This window comes from Dermacentor variabilis, chromosome 8 (assembly GCF_050947875.1).
Source record: "Dermacentor variabilis isolate Ectoservices chromosome 8, ASM5094787v1, whole genome shotgun sequence".
NCBI lineage: Eukaryota > Metazoa > Arthropoda > Arachnida > Ixodida > Ixodidae > Dermacentor > Dermacentor variabilis.
Window position 1 is genome coordinate 28,362,453 of NC_134575.1, and position 26,949 is coordinate 28,389,401.

A 26,949-nucleotide genomic window follows, 5' to 3' on the forward strand; every position below is an offset into this window, starting at 1 on the left:
CACACGCGTTCTAGGCCGAGCTTGCACGTAAATTGTTGATGCATCCAAGTGGCTGTCCACCATTCCTTCGCGCTCCCACGTTTTCCCCCAGCCGTTGCACGTAGGCGTAGTCTCAGAAAATAAAATTGAGGAGCCATTCTACTATGTGAAGGTGGGTGAGCAGTGAAGCTGTAGCCCGTCACACAGGGTACGCAAACTACTTCAGGTGTAAGATTCAACTCGCGGACTCGCCAATGTTCCGTGAATGTAACGTCCCTGAAGACCTGCGACAAGTCCTGTGTGACTGGTACGACTACGCGTCAGAGAGAGACTCGCTGAAGGCGTCCCGACAGCTTCAATGGGACTTGAGCTTGGCACTACAGCACATTCTCGGCCCATGGCAAAACACCACCTGACGTTCTTGCAGGCCACGAGCCTTAACGAAACTTTGTAAATATCTCTATGGTGTGTGTGTGTGTGTGTGTGTGTGTGTGTGTGTGTGTGTGTGTGTGTGTGTGTGTGTGTGTGTGTGTGTGTGTGTGTGTGTGTACGTGCTGTAAAGTGTTTATCACTGTGACCATCACCCAGCACCTGGATTAGCATGTCACGCGACCAGCCAGGCTAGCATCTCCAGCATACCATTAAAGCTTCTCTCTCTCTCATGTATTTATTTTAATGATTTGGTAAATGTAATGACAGATTTGCCATTACTGTGATATACACTGATTGGTTCCGTTACAGACTTGACGATAAGTAATGCGCCAGGCGAGGGCGTGAGTCGACTCACGCATGTGACGCTATGTTCTTGCTACAGGCAATGCGCTACATGTAAACGGCGTCGCATCACCTCTCCAAAAATGCTCTTGGAAATGCGATGCACTACTGTCGCATTCATGCAAAAGCGGCTATCGTTAAATCTATAGACGACAGTTTAGTTGACTTGTATCGGTGTGGCCCTCCAAGTCCCCATTGAAGTCTCCAACTATGATCACAGGGGTAGTGTTATCACGGCTAACCGATGCAAAGTGCGCGGTTCTCGAAACTCCTCGATATCACGCTTGGGTGTGCCCGGAGACATATGCACAGTGGATATCACAATTCCGGCTTTCGTTTGTACAGCACACACATTCGCACAGTCGGCGGCACTGCCCTCTTGCGAGTCAAGGGTATATGGCTGAACATACACTGTCCTGTATATGGCAATGCGTCCTGCTTATGGGTCCATGTGCTGTTTACAAACGATTCCAGTATACCCACTGACTTAAAACAATGCATCTCCCGCAGGGGCGTCTGCGTCAACAGGCGTTTGGTTTGTTGCGACACGAAGTGCCCGAGCACACGAGGGTTGGACCCTCCCGCGTCCAACCCTGCGCGGCTTAGCCGTGTCCGGGGAAAACGTGATCCCGGGGGCTGAGCGGAAGCAGGTTGTTTGACCTTTGCGGCCCCTCGACGGAGGCAACACGCCCCTTTGGCCTCGGCTACACGTGGGCGGCACCCCCGGACTGCCCCACCCGGCGGAAATCGGTAGGTGCCTTTTCCTTGTCTTAGAAGACACTAGCGCCGTGGATCGGTCCATGCTCACCTACTTCGCTGCGAGAGATAACACGCGACGGGAATGCACGTAACAATTTTAGTATCTGTACTATAGGGACAGACATATGGAAACAGCAATAAACCATGTGCGCTTTCGCTTGCAAAGCCATCAGTACAATTGTCTGCTATCCTCAAATGACAATGCTTTATACGACGGTCGTGTTTATTGTGCCACTACACTTGACATAGCTCACTTGCGAGCTGTTAGTACGGCAGTGCCGGTGCTCAGCCCGCATTTATTTGCTGGAGCCAGGTGGTTCAAACTGTCCCGAGACGAGCTGAGGGTCATCGGGAATGGATTCTCATGCGCGCTACATGTAGCCGGATGGTGTCCAGCTCTGGCAGTCGCACTCGGCACCTATTGAAGCAGAGGCAGGCGCGAGAGCCATTGAAGTCAGGCTACGAGATTCAGCGTACGGAGAATGCACTACACTCGACGTGATAGTCCACGTCAAAGCAGAGGATGACAAATGGACGACCCGTTTATCCCGAGCTGGAAACCTGCAAATAAAAGTATAGAAGATAAGAACATTTGATAAGTTGCAGACCACGTCTTTTAGAAACCTTACAATTGTTTAGATCTATCAAAATAGATTGCACCATTCCTCTGAGCCCGGACCAACTTAACCAATTTAAAGCTGCACTAGTAAACTATTCACGGAGTGTTTTTCTCCACTTGGGGGCGCAGTGGGACCATGACGCAATAGGCACAACACAGGCATCGCAGCTGTCGTGGCTTATCTCTATCAGTTAACCCTGGTCATATATATATGTATGGATATACCTATGGCCATAGGATGTGATTTCTCTCCATCTCCTAGAAGCTGTATTTTGGAAGAAGAGCTACTGGAACAAGGCACAAAACACTTGTTAAAAAAAGTTTGTCGCACAATGATTGCAATGGTTTCAATACAAGCAGACGAAACAAGAATTACAGTTGGCATCGTAGAGAGCACGGCTCACAATATGAAGGTTTATACCATAAGCATGCCTTTGGCGAAAACCATCAGCGAATGGACTCCGATATCCTGAGGTGTAAAATATGTGAGGTTGAAGTTGATGCTACAGCCGAAATGCGTACGAACGTGTTCCCACTTTTGTCGTAAACATCGTGGCAGAGACTGACAGTGCCTCGGGGAACTTCACTGAATAATAATATTTGGGGTTTCATGTGCCAAAACCACTTTCTGATTATGAGGCACAACTTCACTGAAGGCGTATATTTGGGCGAGGAGTCGCCTCGGCATCAGAGCTACCAAATACACGACGCGCGACGGCCGCGTTGTGTATTCTGGCGAAATGTGCTCTATTGGAAACGTTTTGACTTGAAGTGCTTTTGCACTGCTAAAGAAAGGTCGAATCAGAAGGTCTGTTTCATGTTGTTGCAACCCGACTGTGTTCAAATCTAAAACAAAGGGAAAGGAAGCCTCATGACAAGTGAATTTGCAATGAACACGAGTGCTACAAGGCTGCTCTAAACTGGAAATGTAATAAACTCGAAATAATTAAGAGCGGTAAACTTGCTTTAGAATATTCCTTCTGAATATCGAACTGAAAGAATGCATTACAAGTGTAAAAAAAATGTCCAAATTTCGATGTTTTCAAACTAAATTTTCATGTTCTCGAATTAATTTCGCAAGCTCGTTATTAAGCAGAGTTGACGGCCCCTTCAATCTGGAAACGCGTTCCAAATCGATATCTCTTCACGCAAAGAGTTCATTCACAGTGAAAAATTTTTTTCACTCAAAGGACATAGGGTAATTTAACCAGATTTCTAGGAGCTAGCTATCACGCATCTTCCACGCGCTAGGTGTTACGTTCGGCTTGTTTCAATTTTCTAGGCGTGAGAAAAGGTTATACATGTATCGTCGCACATTATAGATAGATTACAATGTTTGTCCAACGAGCGAAATGTATGAAGCTACTGCTTTTGTGAAATGCCAAAGCTTTATGGCTGCCAAATATTTTCAGAGTTCCCGTGTTTCCTTATTAATGTACCCAGGTCCAGAGTTCTTTCCCGGTCGCAGCGACAGCATTTCGCTGGGGGATGAAATGCAAGAACGAACGTCTACTAATCGGATTCAGGTGAGCGCTAGAGTAAAAAAAGAACTCGAGGTGGTAAAAAATAATCCCCCACTACGGTTCACGCCAAATTCAGACTGGGGGCTTCTCAAGTAAAAGCCCAGAGCATGGATCGTCATGCTGTGCGCACTACGCACACTCAAGCATGTGTGAGCATGCGGTACATGTGGTACACGATGACGCATCACTAACTTTGTCAGGTTGACGTGACTATTACTGCTAATCCGCTAGCTGGTAACGCTCAAATTTTGCACAAACGTGCCAAATTTGCATCAATTTTGCATCAAGGATATTTAACTACCAGGTTCGCGGGCATTACTGAGCGGTTTCGTCCCAGATAATTCCAAATTTGACGCCCTCTTCAGCGATACCACTAGAGAAACTTTCGGTACACATGTGAAGCAAGTGTAGAGAAAAATGATTTGCGCTCTGCCCCAACCTTCAGCATTACAAGCGCCGCTAAGACTTAGGTGACCATGCCCACATCAGCGCTCGCCGCAGAAGCTCTCGTGCGACAGCTCGGCCAAATGAAGCCGCACTGGGCGTAGTCGCACTGAGTTTTGGGATATGTATCTCGAAGCAAACACATGCCGGAACTACGCGGTAAACCTTACTCACGAAGTTCCCGAACTGGAATGCCATGCTAAAACCCCGACATCCAAAGCGGCGCAGTGCATTGTTGCAAAGAAAAAATTCACCGCTTGCCGATTGGCTGCTATCTCCGCCCCGTTCTCAGAAATTTTGCATACTGCCGCTCTGTGACGTTGAAGCAACCGAACAGAACGCGTATCGAACCAATATGGCACCCCCGGTGTTCTCTCTGGACCTCTCTGTTCCGTCGAGGCGCGCTCAGATTTCGTTTTTTTTTGCTTCGCTCAAACGCAGGTCAAGTTTTGGTTGTCGACGAGTCGAATTCGTTACCGATTTCCCGGCTTCATCGCATGCCATGGTTGAAGTTCCTCTTTCTTTTTGTTAGGATCGGTCGTAGTTAGGAACGATCTGCACAGGTAAGAATCGCGATGACATCGTTGGAATGCATATGTAACCATACATTTAGCCGGCCAATACTTGTTAATCTGGCGTCAAAGCATAGTTTTGGTATCACAGGCAGCAAATTGCAATTTGCAAAGGTAACACAATTTGGCAGCTTTAATGACTTTTGTAGCGGGACTCGGGGCCATATTATGTATATTATATATATATACACTGATCTTTCATAACGTGCCTCGCATCTCGTGGCAATGTTTCCAGTGTGCACTTTTTGGCTGTTTTTTAATTAAAGTGGTAACCACGGTGCGACACCATGCGATGGAACAAAAGGAATGAAAAAAATAGTTATTACTTGTTACCTTGCTACTAGGCCCCCCACATTTAACACGTCTGCACACCACAAGGCAGTCCAACGAAAATTTGTCCCATGTATACGTAGGTCACGCAATCATCATCGCGCCAATTCCTGTGGTCGGTGAAAATTGCAACACACGGCTTAATCATGACCCTGATGATCAAGAGTCCAGCAGCCAATGATGACTCCATCCTCACCACAGATGAGGTCAACGCAGAACAACGCGTTCTAACGATAGGAAGGACTGTAACGGCTCCCAAACGAGCTGGAGAAGCCAAATCAGTTATCGCCAGCGCAAGCAGCGACGGGAGCACGACCACTGCTTTCCCATTCTCAAATTAGAACAGCCTCTCATCCGCGTCAGAGCTGACGGTATGCAAAACACCCAATACATTTTCCACTCCATGAACATTCGATGCGGATATCCTTGACTGCAGGGCGCCGTAAGGCAAGGGTGACAACACGCCCAAGCCTCGATCTTTAACATAAGATCAACGCAAAAAGGAATGAAGTATGAGGTGTCCTATTTGTAGGGTGCTTCACCAAAAAATGGAAGGCCCAAGACAGCTTTAGCGCCATTACCAGAGGCTCCAAACGTCCACCACAGAATCTCAATAGTCATCGCCTGGTGTTGTGACTTCGGGGCGGAGTACGAAAGACGGACTCCTTCCGCAGACGAAAAGGAAACGAAAAACTTTGCACAATATTTACAGATAATGGATGATAGCGTGCAGGTAGCCGTAAGAGCGCATCAGACCGACTGGGCGGCTGGAAGCGACTCTCCTCTCACGATGGACCGGTTCTCCCTTAAATCCCTTCAGCGACCCCTCGCGTTGGCAGGAACCGGTTTGGGCGAGTTCTCGTCGGCAGGAACCAGGCGGGGCAGGGTGATGAACTCGCCCGCGTCGAAATCTCGATTCGTCGCGGAGATGACTGGGCGCCGCGGGGATGGCTCGGCGTTTCTTGAAGTCGTCTCCCGTGTCGAATTCTCGATTCGTCGCGCGGAGAAGTGAGAGCTCCCGTCGCCTCGTGGTCGCCACGTGGTGCTCGTAGTATGGCACAACACTGGTGCTTAACGTTGAGCAACGTCGTCTCACTCTAGTTCGCATGAGCACTGCAACCACCATTGTAGTAACCCGAACCCAGCGTTCGATGAGGATCAGGAAGAGATTGCCATACCCCTCACATCACAAGACGAATTGCCTCGCACGAGTCAGCAACACTCACTGTTCAAGAGTTGTATCCAGGGCCGCCTAACTGCTTTCGCCCAAAGGGTACGAAAATAACATTTTCCGGCCGACACGGGAAGTCTACTGAAAAGTCTTTCTCGCTGGAACGCTGTCACAATTAATTTGTTGTTTCATGAAATTGCCATGCCTATCCCTCTCCCACTCTTCGTGTGCGGCCCTTCGCGGATTTCAGCGCTGAGTTACGTAACATTTAGGTTATGTGAGAGTAGTAAATCAAAGCTGGGAGATTTGGCATACTGAATGACTTGGGTAGTGCAAATAAGACAAGAACACGTCTCCCTCCAATTGGAGAGGGAGGATGCCCTAAAGTAATGCCAGCGTTTTGTTTTTGTTACATTCAAACCCAAAGTCCCTGCTTCTGCTGGCAGAACTCAGGTCTAAGACACATTGTTTCCTTGCATTAGAACACCGTAGGCGCGTGAAGATAGTGAACCGACTGGACGAGATCGCGTCCAGCGAAAGGGATGTCACGATGACGAATTCTACGCCCGCCGTATTAAATACTAACCTCTGATGACTGCAGGGAGTCGGTGATGGCTGAGCGAAGGGTAGGTGCACCACACTGCACGGCGATGCAAGCGATCGACTGCCACAGCGCATTGACAATGCCCGCTTGCGTCGCTGTTAGAGGCTGCGCAAGAAAGTAGCGCGAATTCGGGTGACGTACACGCGGTGTTCACGTCCATATCAAAAACATGGCGAAAAGTAAACTTGAAGCTGGTTGTTCTGCCGCTGCAGGAGGGCTGCTAAGCTAGCATTCGAATGAGAGGCACAGCTTGAATTTGCGTTTAGCTTCGGGCTACTGGCCTCGTATGGCCGCGTGGACCGCTATTCTTGGACATTTCAGATGCCCGTACCTAACAAGGGTTTTGTTGGTAACACTAAATTAGGCGCTATCAGAACCTCTAGAATTTCAAAATAGAATTGTTTAAAACATCAGGTGAAAGTGGTCAATGTGACGCGCGAATAATAGTATATCACAAACACAAGTGCATGAGACAAGCTAACCTAATTAAGCTATTATATTTTAGCGGATGACTGTAGTCATTGTCATTATGGAATGCTAGTGTAATGCAAATAGGACAAAAACACGAAACGGGTTCAATAGTTTTGTAGATTTAAGTGGTTCATATAGGCTTCTGGATGTGCTAGTAAGCGCAAATGCAAAACACGAAGACGCAAGATGAATTTAGTTAGGTTCGCGGGTAAAATTAACCAGCATAGCCAGATTAATACGAATGCTGAATAGACATCGGAGCTTATTCCTAAACACTTCAAAGGTGAAATCTACTATTCTTTAATTCAGTCCCGTCTGCACCACTGTGTTCATATCTAGGGAGTTACATCTCAGTCCCAATCTGAACAACCTTTATCTAGTGCAAAAAAGAGCTCTTCGTTTTATTGAGACCTTATGCCATGAACACGTGTCATATTTTACATCAGAGTATATCCTTAGCATTCGCGAACTGTATAAGCAAGGTGTCTCTGTACTTATATATGCGCAATAATCCAATGACTGTGAACAATGTCTTACTATTGATTCTAACAACATTGGAAATTACTACTTTCTCAAAACCCAAACGTAGACCTGTAACTATGGACAGCATGTGTTGAAATGGCAAATCCATAATCGGCTAAATACTCATCCGGAAGTACTGACCTTGATTAAGCAATCTCCTTCCTTACCATCATTGAGAATACAATAAAAATTTTTATTTCATTTGCATATATATGTATATATACAAGTGTTTAAACACGTGCCTATTCGCCTATGCTCACGTTTAATGTATACATTGTAACAATAGTATCTTGATTTATTCTTGCTCTCATCTATTTTTATTATATATCTGTTTTCAAGTCATATACGTTTTTCATGTGATCCATTTCTTTTGCCTTGCTACTATTTTGCTGTATATTTCCTTCTCTCTAGCTATTTACAGTGTTTTGCTTTTGTTCTTCCTTTTATTTTTAATGCCGTAGTGTGCTGAATGTACAATGCAGTGCTAGAGGCCTAGTCAGGCGACCCTTAACGTCGCCTTTAGTCTCCTGCATCACGACAATAATGTATTGTCAAGCAAAAAAGAAAAGACCCTCATCGAGCTGTAGTACGTATATAAAAGCGCAACAGCACGTGGAGAGCTAACTGCTTTTGGGTAACACAAAACATGACGAGCGCTCAAGCAGACCTCACGCACACTGCGAAATCACTTGAGTGACTACATCCGAAGCGAGATAAGAAACAACAAAGGCAGGTGCATGTAATACATGATCCATTGTGATTACCTACGATGAAGAGTATCGCAGCTATTGCAGCGTCCATCGAAGCCGTCGATGTGCTTTCCACATTTCTTGCAGCAGGCTCCGTGTATTGATCGCCCTTGGCGCTCCCAGTACGCTGCTCAATCCTATTAATAAAAGGGCCGGTGGCGTACTGTCACAAAAATTGCTATTTCTAACAATGTCGCAAGAAGAAACGCCTAGTTCTCCGCTGAGTAAGCTCGCCTGAGGCTACCGAAGCTTCTCGAATTGGTTCGTTTTGAGTTTCGGATCAGGCCTTGAGCTCTGTCCAAGACGTGGTGTTTATCGAAGTAATGACAAGGCCTATTTTTCACTACTGCACTTCCCTGTACCCCTATTCTTCCGTGCGTCGTGCACTGCCGGATACTTAATGTTCTGATACTCCACGTATTCAAGAGCCACATCTTAATTTTGTTCTGAACAAGTCGCATCAAGTGGGACATTTTAGTAGAAATGTTGCTTTTAGTTTAGCATCATGTATAAAGAATAAGCGCGCACATAGAGTTTGGAATATGTCTACTCTTCAGCCGCAGCACATCTCGATTGTTCTTCATGAGAATTGCTATTGGTAAGTCGCCCGCGTTGATTATACTTCCTGCTTCTGAACTGGCGGGAACATTCTCCTATGAATGAATAGAGCGCAAGGGAGTATTTAATGAGAGGAGCACATGCAGATGTGCCATTGCATGTGACGACACGCATTCAGCCCCACACTTGCTTCTTGGAGAAGCGCAGGGGCAGTCCTCGCGTTTGTAATGTGTCGGCACGTAACGATAGTCTTCGTGGAGAGAGAAGACACTCTCCGGAAGAAAAGGAAATTTTGGTCTTGCAACATTGCGATCGCCGCTTGATGTAGTATATACTAACCAAGGTGGTCTGATAATACGGAACATTTGATGAGAGCAACGATTTCTGACGAATTTTGTTCAAGAAATACATGCAATACATGACCAATGCACGAGTTTGTGGCAGAGATTATTTAGTAGTGGCGACAACGCACTCTCTGAAAAATGGGTCTTGATATCAAGATCGCCGCTTGATGTAGTGTAAATTCACCGAGGTCGATCCAAATAGGTAGCGAGGCTTCGGGTGAGAGGCGGTCCAGAACCAATGACCACCTGCATAAGCAAATGGGTTATGTAAGGGCAGCGACTGAAGTGCGGCGATGTGAGGAGGGAACAAACACTGAGAAACATAAACCGTTGTTTGACAAAAGACAGTTGGTATTCATTAAAAAAAAAATTCCTAAAGAATATTACATCCGCGCAGCCAGGACAGCACAGACAGCTATTACTTTATCGTTAACAATAAATGCCAAATATTTAGCGACAGGTAGCTACATGGTCTTAAGTGTGCAGAAAGGCGGGATCGTGAAGTTGACCCGCTACTACACACAGGGTGTAAAATGAAAAATGGCAATGTTCACCATAGAAGTGTACAGTAAAATAAGAAGCGCTATTTATATATCGTCACTGTAACAATATTCCTGCAAATGCCTTGTTTCAGTAGTAAACCCAATAGGTTGCTAGAAGCGCTCGGCAATTTGTTCAAATCCACAGGTATCGTCAGTGTTGTATGTACACCACGATTCGGATACCTTTCGCTAGTTTTGGCCGCTTCATTTGGTCGATATTGTAGCCTGACAAGCAGCTATGTGGCGAGAAGCTACAGCAAGAGTGGCGTTCGCATAGATCGTACAAAGTTGTAATTGAGCCGTTTATATATATCGCACACTATTTACGAAACGGCTCCATTACAGTAATGCCGACGCGCCCGTACCACCAAAAGCGCAATTTACTGATCCCGCCTATCACATACGACATTCTTTGCTGCATCAGAAGAAAAAATTTCACAAATGGCTAGCCGATGCTTTTATTTTCTGCATTTTCGCCATTATTTCAACTGAAATGGCGTGACTGATGCTTAAAGTTGCTATTCTCTCGCAAGATGGACAGCAAGGTCTTCGCTAAAGGTACTTCCGAGAAAGTGCGACCAGCTGGTGCCGCAGCGCCTATAATTGTAGTCTTGATTAATTTCTGCCTCTCGTGGTTCACATCGGCGAAACCCTCAAACCCAAAAACTCGTCAAAGATCCGGAAAAATTGACGAGCTGTTCGGTGAGCGTAGCCCCGATATGTGCTTCAATCTCGGTGAAACAGAACTGCAATTGTTCGAAAAACTGCTTGTAAACCTTACGCGTTATTCAGCAGGCGTGATATGTTTATTAGCCACCGCGTTCTGCCTTCTTCAGATCACAGTAACATTCAAACTTGGCTGTAGTTTCTTCTCCTAACAGTGTATTTCGCTTGCAGGTATGGTCAGCTTTAGGGGTACAAAAAGACGGCAACAACAAAAAAGCAGAAGTACCACAAGAACGACATGAACTTATTTATGCCTATTTATGTTGGCACTGCATAGGGTGGCGATTATTTTCAACCGAGATTTCCCATCTGCTATCCTTCGCGTCAATATGTCGGCTCAATACAACACAAGTAGCCCAACAACATGTAGTCCAGAAAAGTAGCGAAAATGAACAAAAAGGACAAAAAAACGTCATAAAGACAAGCACCGCCCCTGACGTCTTTTCTTAACGTAGGCAATTATGTAGCAGCGACCGCTAAATCTCAGCTAAACTTCTCGAAAACCACTTATAACTGGTCAGGAGGGAAATTCTGTGCCCTGCTTGAAACCGTTTGCGACACTTGTTTTGGGGACATTTTCCAGCAGGAAAATGCACGTCAAGTAGAACGCGTTGACTTTCAGCATTTCACGAATCGAACAACGTTTGCGAGCAGTTCTTAGCCATGCTGTGGCCCATCGCCGCCATGACTTTGCTCCTCAAATCTAAATTATGCAGTAAGCACACCTTCTCCGTGCAGGTGGATGCCCCAGTAGACCGCGCTGCAATGAAAGTATGGGCTTGTGTAGAGTGCCAGCGCTCCAATTCCCAGCGCGTAAAAAGTGTAAAACTTTAGAACGAATTCTCGCTATTGAAAGGAAGGTGCACAAATACAGACTCAAGTATGAAACGAGATTTTTGTTATTGTTTTACATGTGTCCGTGTCAGTGCGAATACGTTTTGGTGTATCGGTGTGTCAAATCACTTGAATCATTACATCCAACGCGAGATAAACAACGAAGGCAGGTGCATCTATTACATGCACCATTGTGATTACCTACGATGAAGAGTATCGCAGCTATTGCCGTGTCCATCGAAGCCGTCGCTGTGCTTGTCACAGTGCACGCTGAAGGTACCGTGTTTCGGTTGTCCAGGGCGCTCCGAGTATACGGTTCTCAATCCTGTTAATAAAAGACCCTTTGCGTACTGTAACAAAAATTGCTAATTCTAGCAATGTCGCAGAAACAAATGCCTAGTTCTCCGCCGAGTAAGCTCGCCTGATGCTACCGAAGCTTTTTGAATTTGTTCGTTTTGCGTTTCGGATTAGATCTTGAGCTCTTTTCACCGCGTGGTGTTTATTGAAGTAATACCAAAGCCAGTTTTCACTTCTGCACTTTCCTGCATCTTATTCTTCCGTGCTTCGTACACTGCTGGATGGTTCACGTTCTGATACACTGAGGGGAACATATGTCCCCAACCTAATCTAACCTCACGTTGGAACCACACTGGAACGAAATGTCCGTGAGCGCTGGCTCTCCCTTGGGTTAAAATTCTTGCCACTGTTTAAATGTGCAAACGCTCCTCGTAAGTCAACAGGCACATCTTAATTTTGTTCTGAACAAGTCGCATCAAGTGGGACATTTTAGTAGAAATGTTGCATTTAGTCGAGCATCATGTATAAAGAGAATAAGGCCGCACATAGTTTGGTATATGTCTACTCTTCAGCCGCAGAACATCTCGATTGTTCTCGATGTGAATTGCTATTGGTAAGTCGCCCGCGTTAATTATACTTCCAGCTTCTTCTGAACTGGCGGGAACAATATGATACGAATGAATAGAGCGCAAGATTTAATGAGAGGAGCACATGCAGATGTGCCATTGCATGTGACGACAAGCATTCAGCACCACATTTGCTTCTTGGAGAAGCGCAGGGGGCTTTTACTGGAATCTTCAGCGTTGTCATACTCCACAAACAAACTCCAGCGCATAATCAGCCGCTAGCGCTAACCTAACCTAGCTAACCGTCTCTAACGAGCAGAACGTGAGTCGTGGCAGGCCTCTAAAACTAATAGTAGGTTCATTTCTAGTCCTCGCGTTTGTAAAATGTCAGCACGTAACGATAGTCTTCGTGGAGAGAAAAAGACTCTCCGGAAAAAAAAAATTTGGTCTTGCAACATTGCGATCGCCGCTTGATGTAGTATATACTAACCAAGGTGGTCTTATAATACGGAACATTTGATGAGAGGAACGATTTCTGACGGAATTTGTTCAAGAAATACATGCGGAATACGGAAAATTTTATGAGAGGAACAATTTCTGACGGAATTTGTTCAAGAAATACATGCAATACATGAACAATACGCGAGTTTATGGCAGATATTTTTTAGCAGTGGCGACAACAAACTCTCTGAAAAATGGGTCTTGATATCGAGATCGCCGCTTGATGTAGTGTAAACTCACCGAGGTCGATCCAAATAGGTCGCAAGGCTTCGGGTGAGAGGTGGCCCAGAACCAATGACCACCTGCATAAACAAATGGGTTATATAGGAGCAGCGACTTAAGTGCGTCGATGTGAGGAGGGAAAAAACACTGAGAAACATAAACCGTTGTTTGACATGAGACAGTTGGTTTTCATTAAAACAAAATAAAATTCGTAAAGAATATTACATCCGTGCAGCCAGGACAGCAGAGCGAACTATTACTTTATTGTCAACAATAAATGCCTAATACTTAGCGGCCGGTAGCTACACGATCTTAAGTGTTCAGAAAGGCGGGATCGTGAAGTTGACCTGCTACTACACACATTGTGTAAAATGAAAAATGGCACTGTTCACCATAGAATTGTACAGTAAAATAAGAAGCGTTATTTATATATCGCACTGGAACAATATTGCTCCAAATGCCTTGTTTCTGTAGTAAACCGAATAGGTTGCTAGAAGCGCTCGGCAATTTGTTCAAATCCACAGGTATCGTCATTGTTGTTGTATGTACACCACGATTCGGATACTTTCGTTAGTTTTGGCCGCTTCATTTGGTCGATATTGTAGCCTGATAAGCAGCTATGTGGCGAGAAGCTACAGCAAGAGTGGCGTTCGCATAGATCGTACAAAGTTATAATTTAGCCGTTTATATATATCGCGCACTATTCACGAAAATGACTGCATTACAGTAATGCCGACGCGCCCGTACCACCAAAAGCGCAATTTAGTGATCCCGCCTGTCAAATACGACATTCTTTGCTGCATCAGAAGAAAAAATATCACGAATGGCTGGACGATGCTGTTATTTTCTGCATTATCGCCATTATTTCAACTGAAATGGCGTGACTGATGCTTAAAGTTGCTATTCTCTCGCAGGATGGACAGCAAGGTCTTCGCTAAAGGTACTTCCGAGGCAGTGCGACCGACTGGAGCCGTAGCGCCTATAATTTCAGTCTCGATTAATTTCTGTCTCTCGTGCTTCACATCGGCGAAACCCTCAAACCCAACAAACCCTCAAAGATCCGGAAAAACTGACGAGCTATTCGCTGAGCGTAGCGCCGATAAGTACTTGAATCTCGGTGAATCAGAACTGCAATTGTTGGAAAAACTGCTTCTAAACCTTACACGTAATTCAGCAGGTGTAATATTTTTATTAGCGACCACGTTCTGCGTTCTTCAGCTCGAACAGTAACATTCAAAGGGATACCGTTTCTTAATGAGAGTTGGCTGTAGTTTCCTCTCCTAACAATGTCTTTGGCTTGCAGGTATGATCAGCTTTAAGGGTACAAATGACGGCAACAACAAAAAAGCAGAAGTACCAAAAGAACGACATAAACCTATTTATGCCTATTTCTGTTGGCACTGCATGAGGCGGCGATTATTTTCAACCGAGATTTCCCATCTGCTATCCTTCGCGTCAAAATGTCGGCTTAATACAACGCAAGCAGCCAACACCGTCTAGTCCAAGGAAGGAGCGAAAATGAACAATACTGACAAAAATTGTAATAGAAACAAGGACGGCCAGTGATGTCTTTTCTTATCGTAGGCAATTACGTAGCAGCGACAGCTATATCTCACCTAAACTGCTCGAAAACCACTTATAACTGGTCACGAGGGAAATTCTGTGCCCTGCTTGAAACAGTTTGCGACACTTTCTTTGGGTGACATTTTCCAGCAGGAAAATGCACGTAAGTAGAACGCGTTGACTTTCAGCATTTCACGAATCGAACAACGTTTGCGAGCAGTTCTTAGCCATGCTGTGGCCCATCGCCGCCATGACTTTGCTCCTCAAATCCTAAATTAGGCAGTAAGCACACCGTCTCCGTGCAGGTGGATGCCCCAGTAGACCGCGCTGCAATGAAAGTATGGGCTTGTGTAGAGTGCCAGCGCTCCAATTCCCAACGCGTAAAAAGTAAAACTTTAGAACGAATTCTCGCTATTGAAAGGAAGGTGCACAAATACAGACTCAAGTATGGGACGAGATTTTTGTTATTGTTTTACATGTGTCCGTGTCAGTGCGAATACGTTTTGGTGTATCGGTGTGTCAAATCACTTGAATCACATCCAACGCGAGATAAACAACGAAGGCAGGTGCATCTATTACATGCACCATTGTGATTACCTACGATGAAGAGTATCGCAGCTATTGCCGTGTCCATCGAAGCCGTCGGTGTGCTTGTCACAGTGCACGCTGAAGGTACCGTGTTTCGGTTGTCCAGGGCGCTCCGAGTATACGGTTCTTAATCCTGTTAATAAAAGACCCGTGGCGTACTGTAACAAAAATTGCTAATTCTAGCAATGTCGCAAGAACAAACGCCTAGTTCTCCGCCGAGTAAGCTCGCCTGATGCTACCGAAGCTTTTTGAATTTGTTCGTTTTGCGTTTCGGATTAGATCTTGAGCTCTTTTCACCGCGTGGTGTTTATTGAAGTAATACCAAAGCCCGTTTTCACTTCTTCACTTTCCTGCATCTTATGCTTCCGTGTTTCGTACACTGCCGGATGGTTCACGTTCTGATACACTGAGGGGAACATATGTCCCCAACCTAACCTAACCTCCCGTTGGAACCACACTGGAACGAAATGTCCGTGAGCGCTGGCTCTCCCTTCGGTGAAAATTCTTGCGACTGTTTAACTGTGCAAACCCTCCACGTAAGTCAAGAGGCACATCTGAATTTTGTTCTGAACAAGTCGCATCAAGTGGGAGATTTTAGTAGAAATGTTGCATTTAGTTGAGCATCATGTATAAAGAGAATAAGGGCGCACATAGTTTGTAATATGTTCACTCTTCAGCCGCAGAGTCATCTCGATTGTTCTCGATGTGAGTTGCTATTGGTAAGTCGCCCGCGTTAATTATACTTCCAGCTTCTTCTGAACTGGTGGGAACAATAGAGCGCGCAAGAGAGTAATGAGAGGAGCACATGCAGATGTGCCATTGCATGTGACGACACGCATTCAGCACCACATTTGCTTCTTGGAGAAGCGCAGGGGGCTTTTACTGGAATCTGCAGCGTTGTCATGCTCCACAAACAAACTCCAGCGCATAATCAGCCGCTAGCGCTAACCTAACCTAGCTAACCGTCTCTAACGAGCAAAATGTGAGTCATGGCAGGCCGCTAAAACTAATAGCAGGTTCATTTCACGTCCTCGCGTTTGTAAAGTGTCAGCACGTAACGATAGTCTTCGTGGAGAGAGAAGACACTCCCTGGAAAAAAAAAATTTTTGGTCTTGCAACATTGCGATCGCCGCTTGATGTAGTATATACTATCCAAGGTGGTCTTCTAATACGGAAAATTTGATGAGAGGAACGATTTCTGACGGATTTTGTTCAAGAAATACATGCAATACATGAACAATACGCGAGTTTGTGGCAGAGATTTTTTTAGCAGTGGCGACAACACACTCTCTGAAAAATGGGTCTTGATATCGAAATCGCCGATTGATGTAGTGTAAACTCACCGAGGACGATCCAAATAGGTCGCAAGGCTTCGGGTGAGAGGTGGTCCAGCCAGAACCAATGACCACCTGCATAAGCAAATGGGTTATATAGGAGCCGCGACTGAAGTGCGGCGATGTGAGGAGGGAACAAAGACTGAGAAACATAAACCGTTATTTGACAAAAGACAGTTGGTTTTCATTAAAACAAAATAAAATTCTTAAAGAATATTACATCCGTGCAGCCAGGACAGCAGAGACAACTATTACTGTATTGTTAATAAATGCCTAATTTTTGGCGGCCGGTAGCTACATGATCTTAAGTGTGCAGAAAGGCGGGATCGTGAAGTTGACCTGCTACTACACACAGTTTAAAATGAAAAATTGCACTGTTCACCTTAGAATTGCACAGTAAATAAAATAAGAAGGGTTATTTATATATCGTCACTGTAACAATATTCCTCCAAGAGCTTTGTTTCTGTAGTAAAACAAATAGGTTGCTAGAAGCGCTCGGCAATTTGTTCAAGTCCACAGCTATCGTCAGTGTTCTTCTCGACAATTTTGTATTTACACCACGATTCGGATACCTTTCGCTAGTTTTGGCCGCTTCATTTCGTCGACATTGTAGCCTGATAAGCAGCTATAAGGCGGAAAGCTACAGCAAGAGTGGCGTTCGCATTGATCGTACAAAGTTATAATTTAGCCGTTTATATATATGGCGCACTATTCACGAAAATGACTACATTAATGCCGACACGCCCGTACCACCAAAAGCCGAATTTACTGATCCCGCCTGTCACATACGACATTCCTTGCTGCATCAAAAGAAAAAGATATCACAAATGGCTGGACGATGCTTTTATTTTCTGCATTCTCGCCATTATTTTAAGTGAAATAGCGTGACTGATGCTTAAAGTTGCTATTCTCTCGCAGGATGGACAGCAAGGTCTTCGCTAAAGGTACTTTCGAGGCAGTGCGACCGACTGGAGCCGCAGCGCCTATAATTTCAGCCTTGATTAATTTCTGTCTAGTGGTTCACATCGGCGAAACCATCAAACCCAACAAACCTTTAAAGATCCGGAATAACTGACGAGCTATTCGCTGAGCGTAGCCCCGATATGTGCTTCAATCTCGGTGAATCAGAACTGCAATTGTTGGAAAAACTGCTTCTAAACCTTACAGGTAATTAGGCACGCGTAATATTTTTATTAGCGACCACGTTCTGCGTTCTTCAGCTCAAACAGTAACATTCAAAGGGATACCGTTTCTTAATGAGAGTTGGCTGTAGTTTCCGCTCCTAACAATGTCTTTGGCTTGCAGGTATGATCAGCTTTAGGGGTACAAAAAGACGGCAACAACAAAAAAGCAGAAGTACCACAAGAACGACATAAACCTATTTGTGTTGGCACTGCATGGGGTGGTGATTATATTCATCCGAGGTTTCCCATCTGCCTTCCTGCGTGTCAAAATGTGAGATCAGCGCAACGCAAGCAGCCCAACACCGTCTAGTCCTAGAAAGGAACGAAAATGAACAAAACTGACAAAAAATTGTCATAGAAACAAGGATGGCCAGTGATGTCTTTTCTTAACGTAGGCAATTATGTAGCAGCGACAGCTATATCTCACCTAAACTGCTCGAAAACCACTTATAACTGGTCACGAGGGCTGTGCCCTGCTTGAAACAGTTTGCGACATTTTTTGGGGTGACATTTTCCAACAGGAAAATGCACGTCAAGTAGCACGCGTTGACTTTGAGCATTTCACGAATCGAACGACGTTTGCGAGCAGTTCTTACCCATGCTGTGGCCCATCGCCACCGTGACTTCGTTCCTCATATCCTAAATTGGGCTGTAAGCACACCTTTTCCGTGCAGGTGGATGCCTGAGTAGGCCGCGCTGCGATGAAATCATGCGCTGATGTAAAGTGAGTGAGGTCCAATTCCCAACGCGTTACAGTAATGCCGAATATACATATACCTATACATATACATATATTATACATACATATAAATATATACATATATATATATATATATATATATTTGTGGCCGTGTCTGCGCGAATACCTTTCGGTGTATCACGAATCAAGCTCTGCAGTGCTGCCTCCCAACGGCCGGCTGCTTTCGCAAATTATAATGAAGTTGACTCTCAGCGAGAACTATGAAACTTTTGAAAGGGAGATTCTTTCATAAATAATTCTGCTTGCGACAGAAAGACAGCATCACTGCAATGCGGACGGTCTTTTTTTTATGTGGCAGATTAACGAATAAATACAAATGAAATACGAAAACGAATACAAGTGAAAGTGAGGGTGTTGCGTGGCATCGACAATGAACAGCGATTATTCCGGCAATGTTACTCCCTGAAGCAGACATTGCTTTGTTGACACGCTATACTGACACGTAAAGATAGCCTCTCGCCCGGGAGAGGAGACACCCTTCGCGATCGAGAGGGCTTACGTGTGCTTATGGCCAAGGAAAGCTTCACAACGCACACTCCATTCGAGGCGTACTCACCCTCAGGTGGCAAGAGGAAAGCTCTGATGGACGCGACTGTCGATGGCGATGACTTCACAGGGCCGAACGCCAATGGCTGTCACAGCGGATTCACGAAGTTCGCCTCGACAGTCGCGCGGTCTGCGAAAGGACAACAATGTCGTTGAGGTGAGTGGCAATCAATCAATCAATCAATCAATCAATCAATCAATCAATCAATCAATCAATCAATCAATCAATCAATCAATCCATCAGTCAATCAATCAATCAATCAATCAATCAATCAATCAATCAATCAATCAATCAATCAATCTTTATTTAGCATTCATTCATTTACAAAAAACGAACACTAGGGCAAGAACTAAAAGCTGCTTTTTTGCAGCTTGACAAGGTTCTTGCCCATATCCATGATAACGGGGACAGAATGTTTGTACACTTTAGTGTGTGCAATGTACAAATGTATAAGTGAAAGACGCTGCGCTTCCAGGAAAGAAGTCTCACATCACGAACACTAGGGTGAAATTGGGCTCTCGTGGTCTTCCTGCGAGATCAGCGCGTCCGTTCAGACACGCAGTGAACGATTGGAATGGAGTGAATTTCTGTTATTTCTGTCGGTGGTGTTAATATACCGTCAGCCTGAGTTTAGGTCACGTTGGTTTAACGTCTCGAAAACTGCCCAGTGGGTTTATAAGGAACAAGGTAGGAGAAGGCACGAGGTTAATTTCGACCACTAGGGCTCTCTCTAACGGGCACATAGGTCAAAGTTACTAGTTCTGACTGACCGCGTGTGGGTTTCTAAGAATGTTGAAGCATATAATTCAACCAAATCTTCTTCCGCCTTTTAGTGTAACATTTTGTTCTGCAATAATGTTAAATACATTGTAGTCTCTTGCAACCAAACACTTTTTCGGTACTGTGCAGAGTGTCTGCGATAAATGTTGGTACCATACCAAAATAATGATGTACTGCACGCTGCGATATTTAATGGATTCTAAGTGCCAATATGATCGAAACGAACGAGGAGTGTTCACACCTGCTGTTCGCCGGCTGGACAGACAGACATAATGACGTCTTGAGCCAAGCAGTGAGGCAGCAGTTTTGTGAGTGAGAGAGTTCAGAAGATTGTGAATGTGACAATATTCACACCTTAGGCCGCACAATTGGACGGATAGAATGAACAGCGTATCTTTAGGACTGATAATAATGCTCCTCCTCTGCCCCTCACCAGTTCATGCACAATGGAAGGCCTGGTCGAGTAATGCGTTTACAGGTACAACTTGCAACTTTAGAAATAGCCTCTTTACTCCTCCTAGCATGCGTACTCCCCTCAAGGCCCCTCTCGATAACGTTACGGAGGTTAACGACACAGTAACGCTCATCAAAGACTATGCTACGTCGCAAATTTCGCAAATGCCAAGGTGTTTATTATATATGGTGTCTCAGCTAACTTTATCGAGAGTTTAAATATACGGACATGCCATGTACCTGGATAGAACAAAGGTAATGTTTGCCGTCGCTCGGAGATACTAAAACCCATATTCAAAATCCTTTTTCTCCTCCTATATCAATCTGTCGAGTTAGTCGAAATTTCAAGCATGAATTTTTTTCAAAAATTTCTTTATACATTTGATCAAAAGCTTATTGCCAACAAGTCCGGCTACTCCGACTTTCTTTGGTCAAAAGAAAGTAAAAATAAAAGGTTGAAAAGGTGCATTAAATGGCGCGTAAAGGTATGCACCCTTTGTCGTGAGCTGATGTGGTAAGGGCACCATATTTAATCATCTTAAATTATGAAGATTTTTACCACATCGGTGCGAGATTCAAATACAAAATGAATCAGCGTGTCCTTGCCTCAGCCGCGGAAGTCCATGTTGCCCCTTTAGATGGCAGCCACGAAGGTACCGTGTATGGGTTCACAGCAAATAGTTTCCTGTATGTCTTGTGGGCACGCTGCTGTAAGCTGTCAAATGAAGAGCGGATCTGCATGGTAACAAAGGTTAGCGACGTCAGGCGCGACGGCTCAGTATGATTGCGCAACAAAAAAACTCACCATACTGGCCCAGCGAATGTCCAGAGAAGCTGTTGGAAACCACCCCTACAAATTCTGAAGGGGGGGGGGGGTGTTGGTACGCAATGCTCTATGGCTTCAGAGTGAGGGTAGTAGTGATAATTTACAGTAATGGTAGTAATGGGAGTCATGGTGCTTTTGACAGCGCGCTTCAACAGGGTTGAGTAGCTGGGCTGGTTATGTTATATACCAAAGGCTAGGGACGTTACTCCCCACGTCGCAAGCTGCCGTCGCCGTGGCTGCTTGCGCGACAGTATAAACTTTACCGGAAAACGTATGCGGGAAGCGCCTAGTGCTTCGAATTGATATCGGGAGAGCCTTATCATCAATTATGTGGTTCGGATGGTTTTTTAAGCTCGTTCTTTACTGAAACGTATGCTGCTGTGTACGTTGTATGCGTGACTTCAAATAATATGCGTACTGTTCGCGTGACTCTGCTGAGTGATCGTAGCCCCTGCCTTACGGGGGTACGAGCCATTGATGATGATAGCTTTCGACATGCTGTGCTGTATGCTGTATGCGCGATTCCCAAAAATGTAAACACTGTTCGCTTCACTTTGCGGGGTGCTTGTAGCCGCTGCGTTACGGGGGCCATCGCATTGTTCGCTTCACTTTGCCGAGTGCTTGTAGCCGCTGCGTTACGGGGGCTATCGCATTTTTGGCGGGGAACGAGTGCTTACGGGGATTCTGGGATGCTATCCATATACAGCTTCGCTGTAAAAAAGAATGCCTAGTTTACAGGTCAGGAAATCGTTTGTCGAAGAAAACGAATGTAGCCTAATGTGGCAATTTCGCGAGTCAAATCGACTGCTTGGGATCCCTCTAAGGCGGCCCTGTCGCGACGTGCTTTTACACGGTATACATCACGGTTGAACGTAGTCGCATCTGCAATATGCCGCTTTCGGGATACGCTTCACTACGCCAGAAATGCCACAAAGGATGTCGGTAACAATCCTTGTTGGCCGAAAAACAGCTACGTGCGGTGAACATTTCACAGCCCGTTCTTCAGACTAACCTAGAAACCACGCAACAGCGGTAGCCAGGCGCCGGCATGTTAAGGTTGCATGCGCTCTAAAGGCGGCAAGATTGGTTTGGTATTGCGGGTTATGGGGGGGGGGGCAGTGCACTATGTTACGACGCTTCCCATCTGCACATCTTATTTTGTGGCATATTCAATCGCTGCGTAATGACCGGATGGTTCAGCCAACTTTCAGTCAAAGGTTTCCCGCTAACATCTGATCCTTCCTAAGGTACATCGTAATTCCGCAAGAGGTCCGACCCAACATGAGCAAAATACTTAATTCTATTCCTCAACGACGAATACTGCAACGTCCTCGACTAATCGCGGATGCATTTTTCTGTAAAAATGTCGCGTGATTAGAGCCTTCAAGGCTATCGCTATGTACCTTCGGCACGGGAAGATAGTCACGATGGGGCAAGAATGCGCTTCCTGAAAGATGTCGCAATGTCGCATATAATATAATATAATATAATATAATATAATATAATATAATATAATATAATATAATATTTGGGGTTTTACGTGCCAAAACCACTTTCTGATTATGAGGCACGCCGTAGTGGAGGACTCCGGAAATTTTGACCACCTGGGGTTCTTTAACGTGCTCCTAAATCTAAGCACACGGGTGTTTTCGCATTTCGCCCCCATCAAAATGCGGCCACCGTGGCCGGGATTCGATCCCGCGACCTCGTGCTCAGCAGCCCAACACCATAGCCACTGAGCAACCACGGCGGGTGGCGCAATGTCGCAAACTTTGCCAAATGTAGTACATAGTACCACCCACCCGTGCCATCGGCCGGGAGTAAACGAAGGTTGCGTCGCTGAGGAGCACGTGACGGCGCAGCACGTGACTTGACTGCTCTAGCGCATGCGTGCTTTAATTAGGCGCGCCTTCTTCAGCGGGCAGCCTGCGCAAACAAGGTGGCGTTTTAACGCCGAGGTGAGCGGCGCGCACATATAGTATTCCACAGACAAATGAGAACTGCTAGCCAGCACAACAATGTATTGTTAACAGACGGTGAGGTCAAGCGCTTCCTGCCCTTGTCCCTATGCGCGCTGCAACTTACAGTAATGTGTAACGCCAATTTGCCTAGTGTCAAAGCTTCGAACACACGATCCCGCTCGGAGAGGTCACTCAACGTGGCGAACCAATTCACGCTCTTGTATTGACCCGTCTAGTTGGCCAAGGTGTAGACCTATCTCTATCCTTAAGATACCTTAATGGCGTAAATTGGTAAAGATGCTTACTGTGTGAACGTCGCACCCTTATGCATCGTGTTTGAAGTAACGGACCGAGGCGACTTGTTGCTGAGCAAGGAATCACCAACTGGTCGTTTATTCATACGCTTATGTACCTGCGTAGGCAGCGAGGGAAAGGAGATTCAGGAGTGCCAAACGATATCGGCGCACACGCGCGATAGCTCGTTCTGATACACCTTACACCTTTACGGATGTAGGGGTGCGGGTGTAACGGTGCAAGGGCACATAGCAGCACTTGTGTCTCTGTTGGCGTTGCTCCATCCTGCTGTAGACGTGAACCAAGTACAGTTTCCCACCGTGATCGGTGCGCTGTCGTAGTCGCGCCGCTCTCGATCCCGTCTAGCCAAAACACGGATAATTTCCACACGGGGCGCCGCGTTGTTTTTTCAAAAAAGACTCGCTTGGTCTACACCCTCCAAGCACGCGCTTTATGGGCCGTGGTACATTACGTTATAGAATCCGTGCAGAGCAAGTTGACCCAGTCCTTATAGTAAACACTCGTCGCGGGTTAGTCTCGGGTATCTCTCTCCCCCCCTCCCCCCTCCTTGCAGGACATTTTCAGAGTAAATTTTCACTTTCTCGCCGCGCGCGGTGGTTCGTGAGTGACGACGTTGTGCTGATGAGCTCGAGCTTGCGGGGCGGTTTCAGGCCGGCCCGGTTGAATTACAACGGGGGGGTGGAGGGGGGGGGGGCAACTACGATAATGTTGCTGTTACCACGCTTAGGGTACGCACGAATGAATCCCAGGTAGCAAGAAATCTCGTTAGCTGCGTTACAGCGTCACGCATAGCAGCTTCGGGACGTTATAGAACACTTCTTTTACACAACAATTGTACAAAGTTACCGTACGGAATGCAACGATTCCACGTTAAAGGAATTGATATATTTGTCCTCTCTAAATAATCTCGCATATGCAGTTTGTGTGAAATAAACGTGGCACCTACGCCAACGACAGAATCGTTTCTTCGCTGGCGCAGAAATGAACGGCACACAATTTTTTTTAAAACAGTTCTTTCTTTCACTGTTTAAATCAACCTGACGTGGTACCTCGGTTGAGGTGGGCTTGATAACACAGCTACAGTTGCTGGATTACGGAGATGGTGAAATGCAAAAAATAAAAAAGAACGCTCGACTATACCTATATTTAGCTGCATGTTAAAAATAAGAAAATTTCGAACGTGTTTTTCCGCTACGCATGTATTTTTTTCTTACGCGATGAAGTGGGTCGTCATTTTCACACTACAGAGCTTAGTTCAGTGGCGCACTGCCCGTGATTGAATAAGCGAACAAGCAAGCTCGACTACGAAGACGCGAAAGTTATCGTTTGAAGCACTCCCGATAGTACGCTGTGGATAAGCAGAGATACTGTATACCTGGTTCACTAATAGTCCGAAAGTCACAGTGCACTATGTAAGAACTGGTCGCAACTTTCTCTCCTAACAACATTTTCTCACACGTAGACATCCGTTTCTCCCACGTAGATATCCGCTGAAAATTTGCACAGAGGCACCATTTTGCATCAACCATGCCATTACCATGTCTGCCCTCCCCCCCCCCCCCCATTTCCAGTTTCCTACACGATAAATACGAAGCGGGATTTTTAAATTTAATTTTGCAGACTGGGAGACTGTGCGCTTGTTTGTGTGGTAATTATGTTTCTCTCACTGCGTTAACTATAAGCTTATGTCAACTCACTTTCTAATATTGGACACAGACTGTGCACCGCTGAGCAAGAACCATCGTAGCCGGATGCAGGAAAGATGCCATCCATGCAGCCCATCCAGAACAGGGCACACACCTCAAGAACGGCAGTATTGGCCTGGAAAGGCACGCGAGTGCAAAGGCTTACTGTGCGTTAGGCTGACAAATCCGGCTAGTGACAAAGAACAAGGAGATGCAGCAGTGCAATGCGAAGTAATATCTCATTAACTAAAACTTTACCTAATGACGTTCTGATTATTGGGGTGTGTCACATTTACGATTATGACTTCATTCCCATTGAGAGAGAGAGAGAGAGTAAACGTTTATTTTAAAAGAGACCGATTGGCCCTTAGCTTCCGCGGCGCGTATAGCAAGGGCTATGGCCACAGCTTCGGCCGTTGCAACCGATTTCGTGTGTATAGATGCTGCTACGGTTGTTCGTCCTTGGCTAGTCACGACTGCTGCAAATGTATTGAGGGTGCCTGGATTCTTGTGATACGAACTCGCGTCTGTAAAGTAAGTATCCGGGTCGCTTCGCCGCCTTAGTAAGGTGGCTGCCCGCGCGCGTCTCCGTGCCGCATGATGGACTGGGTGCATGTGACGGGGGATCGGCGCCACGTGGATCCGCTCTCGGATTTCAGATGGCAGTAGGATTGTTTCATCGCCACAATATTGTGGTGTCAGTGGATAGTTAAGTCTTTGTAAAACCGAGCGCCCCTGAGGTGTCGTGTTTAGCCGTTCACGCTGCGCCATTAGAGTGGCCGCTGCATATTCCTCGAAAGTGTTCATCATTCCTAATTCGGTCAGTCGGATCGTGCTTGTGCTTTCAGGCAGGCCGAGTGCTGCTTTACAGGCAATTCTTATGAGCTTGTCCGCATGTTCGATGTCGTGACGCCGCGTGGTTTGGAAAGGCAGGGCGTTGAGTTTACTCATCTAGTGCACCGTAAGGAACGCGCCTAAACTATGCTGCTATGCGCTTTATATTGACACGAATAAACAACAAACAACACTGTTCAGCAACTATTAGTCAGCTGGCTGGCATTTGACAATGAGACAACGCGACACCCCTGTTAAAAGCGTTTCCTCAGAAAACGGCCTGCACACTCAAATTCGCAGCTGCGCTGCTACAAATATCTTGCATTAGGTTGGTTCCCGTTTATATAACCTAAGGTTTCTCATTCTTTTCCCTCGGGATGCATTACGAGTTCACTAAGTGAACAGGACATTAGCGAAGAAAAAAGAACCGCAGACTCACTAATAAACATTCTGGCGCATCCTCTGTGCTCCTGGCGATGCACACGCCCCTTGCACGTCGCCTGCACAAAATGCCAGAAGGAGTGGGAGCGCCGGATTATTTCTGTGCATGCCTACAAGAAAGGCCAAACCGACACCACCTTGACAAAAAAAACATTGTGTCCGCCGCAGCATGCCTTAAATGTTCCGCATCCGCTCCTCGCGAAACGTTACGTATATAGTCGTTCGGTTCCTAATCATATTCAGGTGGTGGTATATTGAGAGCAATACTGGTTAGACGGGACAAAATCTTCAGTGTATGTGGAGCAAAAGCGTTTTCTCGTTTCGAACGACACCACGGCGACTAATATGGTGCCGTTAACTCGCTGCACGCAATTTAGTTGTGTTCATGCGCTAGCTAATTCTATAGAAAGCAGGCCAGTTTAGTGGGGTGGACTAAGGTGCATTGCTTGTTTCAGTAATACGAAACTGTTTCTCTGTGATGCATATATCCAAAGAAAACAATACGCAACTTCCTCCACAACCGCTACCCTATAGTGGGTAGCTCTCGACGGGCGGTTTTTGATGGCGTTTG

The 26,949-nt window shown here is 45.8% G+C and overlaps 2 protein-coding genes across 19 annotated transcripts in view; both read right to left on the reverse strand.

The window, feature by feature from the left end:
* Nucleotides 1–634: 634 nt before the first annotated feature.
* Nucleotides 635–18,426, reverse strand: LOC142589915 (uncharacterized). 18 transcript variants are annotated; one of them, XM_075701608.1, is made up of 8 exons: nucleotides 18,373–18,426; nucleotides 16,602–16,667; nucleotides 15,268–15,391; nucleotides 13,126–13,187; nucleotides 11,723–11,846; nucleotides 9,604–9,665; nucleotides 8,533–8,654; nucleotides 635–2,073 (listed from the first exon to the last, which is right to left on the reverse strand). In XM_075701608.1, exons 1-7 carry the CDS (start codon nucleotides 18,410–18,412, stop codon nucleotides 8,554–8,556), a joined length of 579 nt encoding a protein of 192 aa, XP_075557723.1. In that variant the 5' UTR covers nucleotides 18,413–18,426; the 3' UTR covers nucleotides 635–2,073; nucleotides 8,533–8,553. The 18 variants fall into 18 exon arrangements, with proteins under 18 accessions (XP_075557723.1, XP_075557729.1, XP_075557728.1 ...); XM_075701606.1 differs by lacking the exon at nucleotides 8,533–8,654 and adding an exon at nucleotides 6,758–6,880 and having other exon boundaries at nucleotides 636–2,073; nucleotides 11,727–11,846; XM_075701605.1 differs by lacking the exon at nucleotides 8,533–8,654 and adding an exon at nucleotides 6,758–6,880 and having other exon boundaries at nucleotides 638–2,073.
* LOC142589914 (uncharacterized) overlaps nucleotides 18,408–26,949 on the reverse strand; it is a 98,166-nt gene continuing 89,624 nt past the window's right edge. The window contains exons 38-43 of the transcript XR_012830000.1: nucleotides 26,377–26,437; nucleotides 25,116–25,239; nucleotides 22,945–23,068; nucleotides 20,923–21,175; nucleotides 19,093–19,212; nucleotides 18,408–18,472 (exon numbers count right to left, since the gene is read on the reverse strand). The gene's annotated coding sequence lies outside the window, so the exon portion shown is untranslated. The remainder of the gene's footprint in view (nucleotides 18,473–19,092; nucleotides 19,213–20,922; nucleotides 21,176–22,944; nucleotides 23,069–25,115; nucleotides 25,240–26,376; nucleotides 26,438–26,949) is intronic.

Bases quoted from the DNA above. Each gene is read 5' to 3' on its own strand.
- LOC142589915 (XM_075701605.1), bottom strand. From the start codon at position 18,412: ATGAGGAACGAAGTCACGGTGGCGATGGGCCACAGCATGG. The intron at 15,392-16,601 runs GTGAGTTTACAC...TTTTATTAACAG, and splicing joins ACCTATTTGGATCGTCCTCG to GATTAAGAACCGTATACTCG. The intron at 2,074-6,757 runs GTTAGTATTTAA...TTTTATTTGCAG, and splicing joins ACTCCCTGCAGTCATCAGAG to GTTTCCAGCTCGGGATAAAC.